This window comes from Triturus cristatus, chromosome 3_1, assembly GCF_964204655.1.
Source record: "Triturus cristatus chromosome 3_1, aTriCri1.1, whole genome shotgun sequence".
NCBI classification, from domain to species: domain Eukaryota; kingdom Metazoa; phylum Chordata; class Amphibia; order Caudata; family Salamandridae; genus Triturus; species Triturus cristatus.
The window spans coordinates 250,813,227-250,830,174 of NC_140583.1; the positions used below are offsets into that span (position 1 = coordinate 250,813,227).

The 16,948-nt window shown below is 47.0% G+C and overlaps 1 protein-coding gene across 1 annotated transcript in view; it reads left to right on the plus strand.

Moving 5' to 3' along the window:
• Positions 1-16,948, plus strand: part of MPI (mannose phosphate isomerase) — a 109,053-nt gene that overhangs the window by 79,673 nt on the left and 12,432 nt on the right. Inside the window, exon 7 of the mRNA XM_085643812.1 lies at positions 4,769-4,977. Within this exon, the coding sequence (XP_085499938.1) occupies positions 4,769-4,977 (209 nt within the window). The remainder of the gene's footprint in view (positions 1-4,768; positions 4,978-16,948) is intronic.

Sequence of the window (16,948 nt, forward strand, 5' to 3'; positions counted from 1 at the left end):
GCATGCAGGACACTGTTGCCTGCAGTGGCCTTTCTGAACAGAGTTGTCTGTATGGAATGGTCTATGATGTCCAATCTGACATCTAGGTATTCGGCACTGTTCTTGTTGATGTGGCTTGTCAGTACAATGTTATTGCTGTTGATGTTAAGTTTATCAATGAATTGGATGGCTTGTTCTTCGTTGCCATTCCATATGATAAACAAGTCATCAATGTAGCGCATCCATGTTGTGACATGTTCTAGATCCTTTTTGTAGTTGGGGTTGGAGAAGACTAATTCCTCCCACCTTCCCATAAAGAGATTTGCCAGGCTGGGAGCAAAGCAAGAACCCATAGCCGTCCCAACCACTTGCCTGTACAGTTCACCATTAAAAAGAAAAATGTTATTGGTGAGACAGTAATTGATCATGTCCAAAATCATCATGCTGTGGTCTCTAAGGCGTAAGGGTCTGGTGTTGAGATAATGTTCACAGGCCTCTATTCCTTGTTGGTGGTCAATGATCGTATATAATGACTGAACATCTAGTGTAATGAGACAAGAGTTCATCTCCCACTTGATACCGTCAATCTTTTTGAGGAAATCTTTCGTGTCCCTGATGTAACTGGGTAGGTTACTGACATAGTCTCTGAGAAAGTGGTCAATATATTTGGAGACATGTTCTGACACACTGCCCCTGGAAGAAACAATTGGACGTCCAGGAGGATCAGTGGGGTCCTTGTGTAGTTTAGGTAGTAAGTAAAGGGCTGGAAGAATTGGATGATCATTTTTTAGATATGTATATTCTTCCCATTCAAGAAGGCCCTTCTCTCTCCAAGTGGTGAGTTTGTCCCATAAGCATATGATGCTGGTGTTGTAGTTCTCCATACTTATGTGTTCATATTATCTAATGTCTGAGAGTTGTCTGACTGCTTCTGCGATGTATTTGTCCCTGTCCAAAATTACCACATTGCCACCTTTGTCCGCTGGACGGATGACGATGTTATCCCAAATTGGGATTCCAAATAATGATGGGAGGGCGGCATAGGATGAGGGAGAGTTAGGGGAGACTAAGGGTATTTGCCCATGTGTGGATTGCACACATCCTTTTTATCCATGCCAAAATAGCGTTCTCCACGCTATTTGCCCACACATGTAGGACCTGTAAAACCTGGTGAAGATCTTGTGGGAAAATAGTGTTGAATTCTAATTTATGCTCCATGGAAAAGGTACTAGGGTCCGAAATTCCAGTGCCAAGATCAAGAAAGCAGAAAGCCTGAGTTAGTGTTCCTAGAATTGAGCCTCGTGACCTACAGATCACACTAGATGGTAGGAGCATTGACCAGTCTAAGCCCATTCTTGACTTGAGTAGATGCGTATTATAGCCTATTTATTAGCTTTCAATCCTCACTTTAAGAAATATACCTTGCACTTCAGTGGTTTAAGTACTGTCTCACAAGCTTTGTCAGACTTTGAACCTTTGTAATTAACATAAATTAAGTTTCAGAGCTATTAAATCATTTATTTGCTTCCATTCCTTCGATGTTCATAATTGCCAGTCTGATGCCCTATATATGCATGCTCTACGCTGGAACAACATTGAGGTACTATGCTCAGAAGTAAACACTGCAGCATAGAGAAAGAGTCTGTTGCAAAACCAAACTCTATTGGATGTTATAGCATGCTTCGGATACTGCTTCCGGTGTATAAAGGACATGTGAGCTGTAGGAATCTGTTAAAAAGGCTTTTTAAATAATGCAGGTCAAAACAAGCTCATTCATAACAAAGTAGAGTAAATGGTCCAGTCTTTGGGCTTGGACCAGAGACGGATAGTGCCAAGGAGTGACGTTCGCTGAGGATCACGTAAGGACAGTATCAAAGAGTGAGCCTGAACTTTGCCGGAAGTACAGTGGTAGATTACTGAGGAGCATGACCGGCAGAGAAGAAGAAGAGGGAGTTAAGGCACCCAGCCCCCATGCCTGAAGACCTATTGCAGCCGCGAACACTAAGGAAACATAAGTGGTGTCAGAAGATCCCATGTTATATCATTTATTTTTAGTTTGTCATTTATTTGTAAAGAGCTTTTGTACGGATGCTCCTTGGAGCTCAAGAAGGTTGCAACCTTAAAACCTAACGGTGACTAGGGAAAAGGCTGGAAGGTGATAATTAAAAACCCAGTTGTCTGTGGGCGTCTTAAATAGAGTATATTTCTTTCTGCCCGCAGATTCAAAGGACTAAAGTTCAACTGTCGGTTTCACCTCTGTAGATAAAGAGCAATTGCTGTAGATAAATCACACTTTCCTTAAGAGACTATTCTGGTGCTAGTGGTGGCAAACAAACATTGGCTTGCTGATGTGAGGGGGTAGAAGGAAAATGTATTGGCCAGAAAGTAGGCTGATTTGAGGTGGAGGGCTTTATGGACAATTGTTATGACCTTGATGGCCAAGATCGAATGAGTAGCCAGTGGAGAGTTTGCAATACTGTTGACATAATCAATCTTCTGGCAGTTTTGTCAGTAGTTCTGCCTCAGTATTCTGAGCAAGTAGCACTTGATATAAGCTTTTATCCTGAAATTGTTAAGTCCACTGGATAAGCACGCTGAAAATGTAAAATGCTAGCGTTACTGCGAGTGAGGAAATAGATTGGAAGCCTGCTAAACCCCCATGAGCGAAACGTGAAGAGGCCATTGGGTGCCCCACACATTGTCCTGAAAGCCTGGAACTACTCAAGCTAAATGGGGACAGGATGGTGGGTGCTTTGTGAGGAGACCCATGTATTAAAGAGGAGAAATGAACATATATGATGGAGTTACAGTAAAAACCTCTGAACTGATTTATACCAAACTTGGCATGAAAGTAGCACTTCGCTCATTTAGTATAATTCTGTGCAGTAGTTTTAATATATAAGTGTTTGAAAATTCTTCTGTTAACAAGTTAAAATTTAAAGATACATCAAACAGTAAAAATATGTTGTTTTTGTCTAGAACTTTAGCTCCATTTGACCAATTTGCATGATGTTTGGCAAATGCTTAGCAAGTATAGCTCAGTTAAATTGAATGCAGAATCTTCCGGGTGCGGGGGCAAAATGTGTTCACCTGCTGATAATTGCTGAATGCATTGATGATTTCATATGAGCTTTTACATTCATATAGCATATTCACTTTTGTGTTGGTCCATAAAGGTGGGGCTAAATTAAAGAGAGGGCACCGCAAAAAAATATATATATATATGATGGAGTTGGAGCATCGGAAGAGAGCTATAGGAAGAACAACTATTCTCATGGAAGCTACTAAAGTTTGCCGCATTCAGGTGGATTGGGATGTTGCAGTGGTACAGAGGTGCTCAGGGCTGGAATAGGAGCGCTTTAATATCATCCCCTACTGCAGAGATTTATGGAGTAAAATGTCTTTATTTGGGACAATGTTCCACATATATTGGCTCAAAAGCTGTGGTTTATACAGACCAATCTGAAAAGAAACATTATGGACAAGCACAGTAGCTTGGAACATTAGTTTTCTGCACCAGCAAAGTATGTATGTTTCCGTAGGAAAATGATGTGCTTCTTCTGCAGGGCTCACTTCAGACCGGATTGGTCTGATCATCCATTAAGTTAGTGTGTATTTTAATTTAGAGTCACCTATTGCCTAGGTCACCTAGTGCCAGATGTGCAAAGCATGTTACGGTTGCAAACGGCCCGATTCCCCATTACGACCAGAAAAATGCTATTTTAAATGTACAAAATGTGATTCGGTGCCTTGTCACCGAATCACATTTTGCATTTGTGATTCGGTATTTGGAAGGGGCATGTTTAGGGGCTCCCCTTCCAGATACTGAATCAGTATGGTATGTATTACTGTTTTTAGACCGAATTCCGGTTGCAAAACAGTAATACTTTACGACCAGTTTAAAACTGGTGGTGACCCATTCGCAAAGAGCAAGGGGTTCCCTTCCCCTTTGAGAATGAAAAAAAAAAAAAAAATTTAAGAGCAGGCAGTGGTCCATGGGACCACTGCCTGCTCTTAAAAAATGAAACTTCAAGGCTTAATTTTTTTTTCCAAAAGCATCCCGTTTTCCTTTAAGAAAAGGAGCTACATTCAAAACCTTTTTTGTAAAAGATCGCTTTATTAAAAAGCAGTCACAAACATGGTGGTCCTCTTACCTCACCAGGCCACCATTCCTGTGATTGCTGTGATTCCTAATTGGTTGCCAACTGTGACCTACCCCATTAATATTCATGAGGTATGTCGACTGCGACCCACAAGGAAATCCTACATGAAGCTCTGTGAGTTTCCTACATCAGGATTACCGATCACCCAATTGCGATTCAGAGAGAATTGCAATTAGGAAATAGGTATTCTTCATGTTTGTACATCTGGCCCTATGTGCTGTATTTTCTGATGGAGATTCACTAATGCCCTCAGCATGTATATTTCAGGAGAGTCTACAGCAGTTTTGTCTCTTTGTTAGAATGTTGTCTTTTACTAGGAGGAGAGAGGTGGGTGAATGACGACGAATCTCTTTGGATAGAAATACCACTTCAGATAGAGGAAAAACTGCACTATCGACGACAGAACAAGAACGCAACAAACTAGACAGTGGCATTTAGCCCTTCAGCTCATTGTTCTGCTCCTCTTGAGCTGAATATTTTGTACTTCAGCTGTTTTTCACAAGGGGACTGTGCATGCATGTATGTGTTGTTCTTTTGATTTCTAATTATTATTTCCAAGGTTGATATTTCAACGAGCACATGATACCTCTTGCATTGTGATTCACCAAATCCTATTCTTTCCACAGACTGCATTGAGTGTATGGCCTGCTCGGACAACACAGTTCGGGCTGGGCTGACACCAAAGTACATTGATGTGAACACTCTGTGCCAAATGCTGAGCTACAGTCCTGCTCCCGCCCACACTAAGTTGTTCCCTGCTGTGCTCAGTCCCTCTGATCCGTGTGCCTCTCTCTATGACCCTCCTGTTCCTGACTTCAGTGTGATAAGGATAGAGGTGAGTACTTGCTCACTACAGGGTATGTCCTTTCTCTCTAATTTATGAAGCTGAGTGTTTATTATTTAGCAAACTAGCCAAATTGCTATTTAGTGCACATGCTCATGGTTTAAAACAAACATCAGCACAGAGAAGCAGATAACATAACATGCCGCAATGAAAACATTAGGGATTAAGCATAAATTGAGTAGAACGTACAGATGGCGCATATTATTTTGAGGGCACCGAGTAGGATTATGTACCTCAGTTTATGTAGGAATGACAATGGGGGCGAGTTGAGGATAATGCTTAGGTCTGAGTCTTTTCTTCTAATTCTTTCAGCTATCTTCTTGCAGAAGCAGGCTCCTCGCTAAGGCGGAGGAGTGTTGCCCCACTGTGCAAAAAGGACAAATAAAATGACAATTACGTATCGTTATTGTCATTTTATTTTTCCTATTGCATGCAGCATGTGTGCAGTGTGGGGGATGGCAGCGCTGACAAGGAGAGGAGGGGTTTGCACTCCCCAATTGCGCATTGAACTGTTTGGCCGGCCCTCTTGGGCCGACCAAACAGTTCATGCGCACTTTACATGTTCCTGACCAGGCTGCATTACACAGCTTGGTCAGGAACATTCACAGACTCCCTGTTTGAGTCTGAGCGCCAATCCACGTCGCTCAGACTAATCACAACGCAGCAGTGTTGTGATTGGCTCAGGGGAGCCTGTGTGCCTGGTGCTTCCTGCTGCCGACCGGACTGCAGAAGAAGAAGGAAGAAGCCGTAGGGGAGGGAGCGGCTGGCCTTTTAAGTTAAGTGTTTATTTATTTATTAATTAATCCTCCCCTGTCGCCCTTCCCCAACACCCCCATCTAGTAGCAGCCGCTACTGTCCTCCTAAAAGTTCACTGTGCAATATAAACGCTTTAAGATTTATTGAAATGGAATTCGTAATCCAGTGGTTTGTGACTGCATTTTCGGTTGAAAACCATTGAAGAGTTAGATTTCATAACATCTTAAGTGCTAAGGACGAGATGGTCATAGACCCTCTCCCTACTCATCGCTCCCATTTGGACTGCAATCATCAGCGCTTCCCTTCTTCAAGGGTCCAAACCTGACTCCCTAAAATCCGGGCAAGTCATCCCCATCCTAAAAAAAACCCACTCTGAATCCGGAAATTCCAGACAGCTTCAGACCAATTTCTAATATTCCTCTTCTTGCGAAAGTGCCGGAGAAATGTGTGCAGCTACAACTCAGCCAACATATCGCTAATTTCAATCTGCTTGACGATTTCCAATCTGGTTCAGGCCTGGACACAGCACTGAAACTACTATTCTTCACATCGTTGATGATGCTCTCCAAGTCCTCGACCATGGCAAAACCTTCCTCCTGATACTTCTGGGCCTCTCTTCGGCATTCAACACCATCAACCTTGAGAAACTTCTCGAACGCCTCGAACACCGGATGAGTCTAGGAGGTGCTGTCATCAAATGGTTTGGTTCCTTCCTCCAGAACCGCACCCAGAGATTCTTAGTTAACAGCAACCTATCTGCTCCCTACCCGATATCAATCCGTGTCCCTCAAGGCTCTGCTCTGTCCCTTACCCTCTTTAATCTCTACCTTGAACCCTTAGCTGAAATTCTTCGCACGGCCAACATCTCCTTCCACATGTACGCTGATGAAACCCAGAAATACATCACAATCTCTTCTCTGGAGGAGATTGCCCACCTGAACGACGCCCTGAAACTGACTGTTCAATGGCTCGCCAATAACCAGCTCAAACTGAATGCCCAAAAAACGGAGTTCCTCCTCATCTTCCCCCTTAATAACTCCAATGACATCTGGGAATGGATTACTTCCATCACAGCACTCAACTGCACACCGACCATAGTGGATTCTGCCAAATCTCTTGGTATAACCTTGAACAGCAACCTGAATATGCGCGAACACATCAACTCGATGGCCAAAACGCTCAGGTTACATCTGAGCTACTTGAGAAAACTAAAACCCTTCCTTGAAACTGATGACCTAAAAACCGCAGTTCAGGCGCTAGTTATCTCCAGAATTGAATACGGCTGCTCTACCCTATCTGGTCTACTAAATACTTCTACGGCCCCTCTAAAAGTGTGCCTCAACGCAGCAGCTAGACTCTTATCTGGCTCAAGAAAATGTTTCTACATTTTACCACATCTGAAGGCCTTGAACTGGCTTCCTCTCGAGGCCAGAATCCATCTCAAGCTGGCCTGCATCACACACAAACCCCTGTACATGAACTCCCCACCATGCCTTCCCCAGAAAATTGTGGTATCTGGGAAACTCAGAGACTCCTGGTCTGCCAGAGAGCGTGTGCTCCAGCCATCCTGCTTCCGCAAGGAAAAAACTTATAACCGAGTGTTCTCTGTGGCTGCTCCAAGAATCAGGAATTCGCTACCATCCTCCATCAGAAGAATACCTTCTCTGTCAATCTTCAAATAGAAAGCAAAAACCTTCCTAATGAGCAAATTCCTCCAATAACTCTCCTTGATCGCACATACTGCCTTTTATCATGACTTTTGTTTTTATGCATAATCTATACTGCTTGGCACTCTCTGTGTACCAACTCTCACTCCTTCAAATGTTCTGCCGGTTCCCTCTGCCTTTTGCTATCTTCTGTCCCCTCGTATACAATTGCTGGTTTTCCCTTTTTATCGCTTACATGTCGCTTGCTGATTTTGGTTCTGCACTGATAATTGTATATATCTCTGGCTTTGTCCTATTGTTGTTCAATACCCAAACCCCCATTCCTTATTTTTCTTGCCTATGCCTTATACTGTACGTAACATGTTTATCCCTGTAAAGCGCTCTGATACCCTAACGGGTCATGTTCGCGCTCTATAGAACCTCAAATAAATAAATTAAATCATAAGTGCAGCCATTCTCACTGGTGCTGATGGCACGAGACCTTCATGTCCTTAGCACTCGAGGGGGGGGAGGGTAAAGAAGGTGGTGATATATTCTCAAACTGAGGAATTAATGGGCTCTCACGCCTTCACTGCACTATCCACTCATCTAGGTGTTCACTCTTCACTTCCTTCTGTACACACACATTTGTGTTTCTTTTACTTCAATTGTCTTTCTTTGGGCCTCCTTATACTACCAAATTCGGTAGAGACTATGGCTGGTGTATTAAGTCCTGGATAATTTTAAACATATGCTTGCAAACTGTTACTTTTATTGAGTAGATACACACATAGTACTCTTCTGTTGGGAAGTATTTTGGATATTTTCATTTGACTTCCTGTCTAATTTCACTGGCTTGGTGAGTTGAGGTTGTCTAACAAACCTGTTTAGAGCATTGATTTTTGTGCTCCTAATAACTTTGAGCTAGTAATCTTCCCCCATATTTTTTGCATCTAAATTTCCTTTTTACCTTTACTTTAAGGCGTGATAGAAAACTTCATATAAAAATATTGTGGATGAGGGTCAGTGTGTTTGGGACAATTTCCCACAGGTTGAAACTATTTGAAGTTTAGGGGGCTGGAGGATTGTAGAAGTAAGCAATGATAAACTGGTGGAATTATTAAGGACTTTACATGCAGCTGCAGTTATGAATGCTGGGGATACCAGTCAGTTAAGCAAAGATCCAGTTGCTGTCTATGTGAAGACTGTCAGTTTTGTGTGTAACACAGCCTCTAGGACTAACACGCCTTCCTCTAGAAAGAAAGGGTAAATGCTAGTGTTCAGATGTTAGATCTGTACCTGCAAGTTATCTCTGAGGTAGCTTGAATATTCCCAAGGATACTTAGCCTCTTAAATTCTTACAACACATACATACCATTTAAAAGTTTTTATAAAGTATTGAGGTTGACCAATCCTAAGAACTTGATCTGTTAGCAAAGTGGTTCCCAAAATTAAGATCATCTCCTAACAAGGATGCTCTTCAGCTTTTTAACCTATTCAACCAACGGGGATCTCCCATCTGGCTGGATCAAGATAATCCCATTTTACCAGGGGATGATGTTCCCTTCTGAAATTTCGTTTACCAAACGATACGGAAAGGCTCCTCTAATGATGGGATTTATGACTCTCCCATCCTACCATCCCCTGATCTGCTTTCTTGACCTGATGGACCAGAGAGTGTACCTACAAAGAAGACAACATGTAACCAAAGTTTCTCATTGGACATTATCCTGACCGGAGTCTTTATGCATTCAAGATCCCACAGCATACTGTCAGGGTCCTATCATTCTGCCTTTCTAACCTTTTCTTTCAAGTTCTGTCAGTGGTCTCCCGTATGCTTTCTTTTTAATATTTGGCCAGTTTTAAACTTTATTTTTTGCTGTTACTTTCCTGCCAGCCACATGACAACAGTAGTCCCCACCCCCCTTTTGTATTCACAATACTGACAGCGTGTCTCAGTACTTAAAACTAGATGTGTGGCTCCTGGCCCTATTAAACAGAATAGGCATGAACTGGGTTTAAGTTCAGCATCATATATCAGAGATTCTCATAGGTCAGAGGTTTGGGGGGTGTCCTGAAGTAAAAAGTACATTTCTAGTAGGTGCTTTCTGGTTCATTATCATTCTAGTTTCTAACCTGTTTGCAGCAGACAAACTGCCTTAGATAGTGTAACTGACTATGCTCTTCTCCATGGACAGTCTTGTGTTCTGATCCACCTTCATCTGTCCATTAGATTTGAAATTGTAGCTCCTAGAGTCCTTCGTGACAAAAAATCACCTTGGTTTAGATCTCCTATTACTTGGTTAACTGATTCCAGCATGTAAGAGTGAGTCTCCCTTCACTGCCTCATTGCTTTCGCTTTTGGAGTCTCAGGGTAATGCTTTTTTTTAATGTCCATATGTACAACTCTGGCGTAGACATTCTGACCTGTTATTTGCTCGGCCTTTTTAATCTTATTTCACTTGTGTTAGATGTCACTTTGTGGACCCTTGCACTGAGTAATTCTCCCTTCATACATTTATGTAATCCTTTATGCCCTAGGCTATGGCATGTAATGTGCATTTCTGACAGACACTTCTAGCCGCAGATTCCTCACCTTTAGAACATTCCCCAGGCTTCAGACTGAATCCAGAAATTTTATCAGCATTATCTCTGTGCGTAGGAAGGTGGCACCTTGCGGCTCTGCACTGATTCCGTTCCGTTCAGGAAACTATGTGCAGGGCCTATATATGCGCCACTCCTGCGCGCCGATGTCACTTCCTATCTTCTGCTCCATCAAACGTGGATCTGGCGCTCACTTTCTTGTCTCTTTGATACTTGTACCTAAAACATTTTTTGAGTGTACAACGGATAGCACCTCCGAAAACTACAGTTTGCAAGCCCAATTGAGAATGTCACAAACAGACGTCTGTGATGGATCCCCACCAGGTAGGGTTATGGTACCACGATTCCAAGGCCGGGACTGACTGCACGAAGGCCATCATCGAATGCAAGGTGAAACTCTGTTACCAAGCATAGGAAGACTCCAATTCGGGGCTGCTCCTAATCACGGTCCGCGTCCAGACTTCTTTCCCGAACTCATTCCTGTTCCCAGAGTCGTTGGAGCAGCTTCAGAGGCCATTCTTTGTCACAAGCCAAATCTTCAGGTAAATCTAATAAGAAACACTAGAAGCCAAAGCAAGATTTTGCTTCCTCACACCACTTGCATGCATTCGCCCGAGCGGGGGTTGGTGCCACTCATCTTGCTCCCGAAATCAGTCCGCTTCAGAGCCAATCCCACAACTTATGCCGTACCACGTCAGATCAAAGAGTTATGTGGGGCCATGCTCCAGTTCTTCAGATGCCTTCCACTGTCCTTTGGCGCATCTTCAGGCATGAAGGAGCTGCGAGGTCCTTCATATGAGATACCGCAGGTTGGATTTGCCCAGGGTGCAAGATGACCCTCAGAGCCTCTCTTGTCTCTAGATCTGCTTTAACCCTGAGACCTGTGCCGGTCACAGGTTCCTCGAAGCCCATGCCGACTCAAGTAGTTTTCTCCGATATCGAGTCAGCACTGTTCTGACCTCTGTCGACGTCACGCCTGAATCCAACCAAGGCAACACTTCCTGTATTGGACTGTCTTATTCCTCCAGGGTGGCAGCCCACCTTGCACTCCCTTTTTGGCACCGATTTTGATGAATAGGAGCAGGGTGGTTAGTTTGCTCAGCCTTATTCCAATGTATTGCAGGGGACTAATGGCCTCAACCCCTCCCCCTCACCCCTTTTTTATCTTCTCCTGAGCACTCCACTGAGGAATCTGCTTCCTACTCTATGGTTATGCATAGGGCAGCTGAAGTTTTTAACCCTCCCTCACTATTGAGTTCAAAACTGGTGTTCTGACTTAGGCCCTACAACCTGGGCAGACTTCTGCTGAGCCTCTCTTCCCATTAAAATGGCTTTGACGGTCACTTTATTAGGGGCCTGGACCAAATTCTTTGCTTTGACCATGTCAGCTGTCAAGTTTTCTGCGCCATTGTACCGCTCCGGCCATCTCGGCTTTTCTCTTGCAGCGTCCTTGACCAGATATGTTGTTCGCTCCTCCACAGACCGGTATAATCTGAGCAAGTTTCTAAACGTGTAGAAATATTTGGCAAGAGGGTCTTTTCTTCCACTAGCTTAGCCCTCCACTATGTCAAAGCCAGCTGCTTGTTGGGCTGAAACTAACATGCCTTTGGGATTTAGTGGGTCAAGACCTTTCAGGTGATCCTGACTACCTTTACCATGTCTTGGCCCCAGGCAATTCAACATGGTTGTGGTGTGGCTTAGTTCCTTATTCACTGTGGATTTGACACCATTAAGTCCATTAGGCGAGCTTTCGGCACTACCGTGCATGACTGTATTCTACTGGACTCCGTACCGACATCCAGTCCTCACTGTTGGGCATGCCCTTTGTTTATAGAGAACAAGGCCACAGCTCTTTTACTGGGCCTCTCCACCCCTACTCACCAAACGCACCTGTTTACGTGCTCCTTTTGAGGTTTTGGAGGAGGCACCACCAGCCTCTCCAACCCCCTCAGCGGACACAGGATTTTGCAGTCATGGCTGATGTGGCCATGTGCACAAGGTCTGCGTGATGCCCATTCTGTCACCCCAGCTTCCAAGCCTCTTTGGCATGCCATTCAGAGAGCACAGCCAACCAGTGGGAGGCAGAATTCATTGATTCTTACCGGTTTGGCAGCAGATCATGTTGGACGGGTGGTACCTGCAGATAGTTTACAGGGGATATGCTCTTACATTCCTTTTTGTCCCTGTCGCAACTTCCACCCAACAAATGATGGAGAACCATCTCTCCATTTTCCAACAAAAAGTGCAAGCCCTTTTGCCCAAAGTAGCTATCGAGAGGGTGCGAAAGGTAGGGCCTGGCTGCTATTCCTGCTACTTTCTGGTGCCCAAGAAGGATGAAGGTCTGCAACCCCTATTGAATCTGCGCCCTCACAATGCCTTTCTCCAAAAGGAGCAGTGCAAAATGCTTTCCCTGGCCCAGGTCTGCTCTGTCCTCGACTATGTAGACCGGATGGGGTGGCTTTGGTCCTGCAGGGTGCCCTTTTCTGATATTACCATCCTGCCGGTCCATTGCTGCTATCTGAGGGTCGTGGTGCCCCAGGAGCATTTCCAGTTTGCTGTGCTCCCCTTTGGCCTCACCAGGGCTCCTTAGGTGTTCACAAAAGTGACGGTGCGGCGGCAGCTCATCTTCGTCTTCGGAGGTCTGTGGTACTAGTCTTCCCCTACCCCGATGACTGGCGTGCTTGCCCAAGGCAGTAGTCATCCACCTCCAAACTGCAATAAACCTCCTGTCATCTTTGGGGGTTTACTAACAACATGCCTAAGTCACACCTGAATCCTTCTCAGATGCTCTTTCATCGGAGCCATTCTGGGCACAGTTCGATTTTGTGCCTTTCCCCTGGGAGAGAGTCCAGAACATTCAGGATGTGATCCCGATTTTCTTTTTTTTTTTTTTTTGGCTCAGTCTTGGATTTAAGTGAAGTCGACTCTGAGGGTGCTGAGACTGATGGTCGCCTGCACCCTGGTGGTCGAGCACCTCAGGTAGCATATGCAGACCCTGAAATGGGATCTGAAGTACTTGTGGGCCCAACATCATGTTCAGATATTGGAGAAGACTGAATAAGATCTTTAGTGGTAGTTGCTGGACCACGATTGGGTTAGCAGCTGACCCTTCTCCCTTCTCCCCACCCAGAGCTTACTGATGTGTCACCCCTGGGTTGGGGTGGCCATATGGGAAGGTGGAAATCAGAGGCCTCTGGTCTCCGGAGGAGTCCTAGCTCCATATCAACCTTCTGGTGCTGAGGGCCATCCGCTAGGTGCAGAAAGCCTGTCGCCCATCAAAAGGAGGTTGGTACAGGTGTTCATGGACAAGACCACTGTTATGTAGTACTGCAACATACAGGGCATGGTCACGTACCCGATGCCAGGAGGCCTTCAGCCTCTGCAAATGACTATACCTCCCCTCCCCCCACGTCATTTTCCCAGTGGTGAACCAGCTGGCACGGTCATTGCAAGCCAGATTACTGCCGGGAATGTGAAGTGTCAGCACGCCTGCATGTTGGAGTTTCCAAGGCGTCTATCGCTCCGAGACGTAGTTTACCTCAAATGAAATTCGGGACTCCTGTATGCTTTTCCGCTGATAAGACTCCTGTCCCTAATTCTCGAAAAGATCTGGACAGACCGGGCCCAAGTCATTCTAAGGGCTCCTGATTGGGCACAGACAGAAGTCCTTGGCTTAACCCTAAGTATACTGATCAGGCTGCCTCTGGGGGAAGACCTGCTGTTGCAGCAACAGGGTCAGGTTCTGCACCTGGGCCTTTGCAATCACCACCTTCATGCTACGAGATCGAGCAGCAAAAGCTGAACACCTTCAACCTTCCTCCAGAGATGGGTCATGTTATCTTGGCAGCTAGGCATCCCTCAACAAAAACTGTACACCTGTCTTTGGGACAAATTTGCGGCATGGTGTGGCACACGCCAGATTAACCCTCTCCAGGTCAAGTTATCTGACATTCTGCTGTTTGCTCTGTCTCTTGCCCAGCAAGGCTTTGGGCACAGTTAAGGGGTATCTTTTGGCCTTGTTATCGGTTGCCAGATCAGCCCTCACTGTTGAAATCACCGGTTTGTGGGGGGCGTGGCAGGAGCATGGCGGACTAGACGAGTCCAACTGGAGCTCCGATGGCCGAACATCGATCCTGAATTAATCCTGTAATATCACCTTGATCCGGGATCGCAAAACCATGGATTGGGTATCCGAACTTGGGGTGCAAGCTCCGGTCCGAGGTGCGGAGAAAAATATAACCCGCGACGTCTTTAATCGGCGAAGGTCTGCCGGGCTGGGCGGAGGACAAAATGGCGGCACACTGAACGGAAAGTGGCGGTGGCCCTGTCCCGAGAGCGCCTCCGAGAGGAACACCGGCGGAGGAGGGCGCCTTGCGGTGTCTGCGAGGGAGGCGGCCAGCGGAGATAGAGGCAGAGGCGAAACGGGGACACTGCCCTTGCCCATGGTGATCTGGGCGCCCGGCCGCACGGCTGCTGGTTGTGCCGCGGATCGGCTCTGGCTGCCTGCGAGGCGGGAGGCTGCACTACGGAAGTCCGGGAAGGCTGCGTACTTGGACACTTGCCCCCCTCCCCTCTCCGGGGGTGTGACGGGAGACACCGTAACGCGGGGAGGACCACGCCTGCCCCAGACGATTGTAAGCATCAGGGAGTGAGCGAGCAGCGACACCGGCTCTGGCTGGGCGGCCTGTCGACGTGGCTGGTGCGCGCACGAGTGTCCGGACATCGTAAGATGAGAAGAGCAGGCACAGAGGGAGGTAAGGGGGTCCCCCAAGGAGAGTAGAAGAGGTGCACAGGTGGCGAGTGCCCCCCCCCCCCCTGCAAACTGACCGCTGGCAGGCCAGGGAGGCCGTGCGGCTAAACGGACTCATTGCTGGGTGCACAGACCGGCCCTCAGCAGGCCTTCAGATTTTTGGACCTTGGGCGCCGCGCTGGGGCCTTCGCCAGCTGGTGGGTGGCACACAGAAGGGCCCCTGCCCCCTTGGACTGTCACAAGGGACGTAGTAAATTACTGTGGAGCCGTCCCTGGGCAGTTTCGAGCACCGGGACACCTGGTTGGGCACTGCGCCACATAACGGAGGGGCTACATGCGACCAGTCGGTGCGGCCTGGTATGACCCCCTCACAACCTGGTCCAGCAGTAAGACATCTACGCAATGTGGAGCATGGTGGGATATTTGGCACAAAGCGAGGAATACTGTGAGACCTTGATTGCACGGACCGCCACGGGGCTGGAATAGTGAGCCACAAATCGGTGAGCGTGGGTGAAGTGGGGCCTGTGGACACTCAGTGGCCCTTCAGGCAGTCCGGGACGATAATCTAGTGTTGCGGGGGCAGCGGAGGTCTGTTGGAGATTGCGCTAAGATTGGACTCCACCCCACCCTGCCTGTTGGTTTGAAAGCTGGACGGGGGCATAACTCGCGCGCTGCGCTTCACGGACCCGGTTGGCACAAAGGGTGGGAGTCGCGACGACACTGTAACGTTGGACGCTCAGTGTCTTGCATTGATCACCTGGTCGCCCCATCTGGGTGCTGGCCATCGATGGCGCGAGATAAAGACACTAAGACACAGAAGCAGGGGAAGATGGACAAATTTACTAAACCACTGCAGGCGCCGAACTCTGCCGGGACGAGCCTGGCAGACCCACCTGACAACACTGTACTCCTCCAGGCAATTCAGTCTTCCAGGGAGGTGCTTGAGGGCAAGATCGACAAGGTTAAGACTGATGTTAATCTGCTCCGTCAAGATCTTCGAAATGTCTCTGAAAAGGTCACGCAAGTGGAACAGCGTATCTCTAAAGTCGAAGATGTAACTCGTGCATTGCGAGGTGAGGTTACAGCCCTGAAGACAACTCTGAAGGAGGTCCTCTGGAGAGTGGACGATGCTGAGAACCGAGCACGAAGAAATAACATGCGCTTTATTGGATTTCCGGAGGCACTCGAAGGGGCAGACGCAGTTACTTACCTGCGCACGTGGCTGCTGGATACCTTCCCAGAGGCACATTTTTCACCATGCTTCATCATTGAGAGAGCACACAGAATATCTGGGGTCAGGCCTCTGCCCGGGGCACCACCACGGCCGTTGATTGCTAAGTTTCTTAATTATCAAGACAGAGACACTATTCTCAGGATATTCCGACAGAAGGGTGAGATTCGAGTGGGCAATGCATGGATCATTGTGTTCCCGGACTACTCCAGAGAAGTACAGAAGCAACAAAAAAGTTTGACTCTGTCAAGGACAAATTGCGACCATTGCAAATTACGTACATGTTCCTCTTTCCTGCCAAACTTAAGGTGATCTTTCAAAGTAAAACCTTGTTCTTCAGCACCCCAGAGGAGACGTGGCACTGACTGGAGGAGCGTCTCCTGCCGAGGGTGCCTCCTGATGAGCTGCGACGATCCGGAGTGGCCCCCTCACTGAATGCTAACACTTTTTGGCCGCACAAGCGGATGCGGAAGAAGAAGAACGCTACCCCAAACATGGCACTCAGACCGACACCTTACCGGAGCGGGAGGATGTCGGGGACCGCGACAGGGGCGCGGCATTCTGAGGGTGCCCCGCAGCTGGGTAGCACTGAGAGTCAGGAGATACCCTAAAGACCTTGCCACACGCCGCTCAGAGGATTGCACAGACCAGGACATCACTACGGACTTGGAAGGCGAACACCCTCTGCTGCAAGACATCAACCTATTGGAATGCACAGGAGGGGCCACCAGTGAAACCAGACAAGACACTCGGACACCATCCGTGGACAGTGATGCTGAAGAGTAACGACTGGCCTGAAAGAGCAACTGGTGGAACGGACAGGGAACACGCATCACACGCTACCCCTTGTGTTCTGCCCCAATTTCTCTTTGCATTTGTTCTCCCTTTCCCTCCTCCCCCTCTTGTTCTCACCCCCCCCCCCCCCCATTTCTATTGGCGTTTTCTTGAGTTTTTCATTTCCCCGCCCGTCCCCCC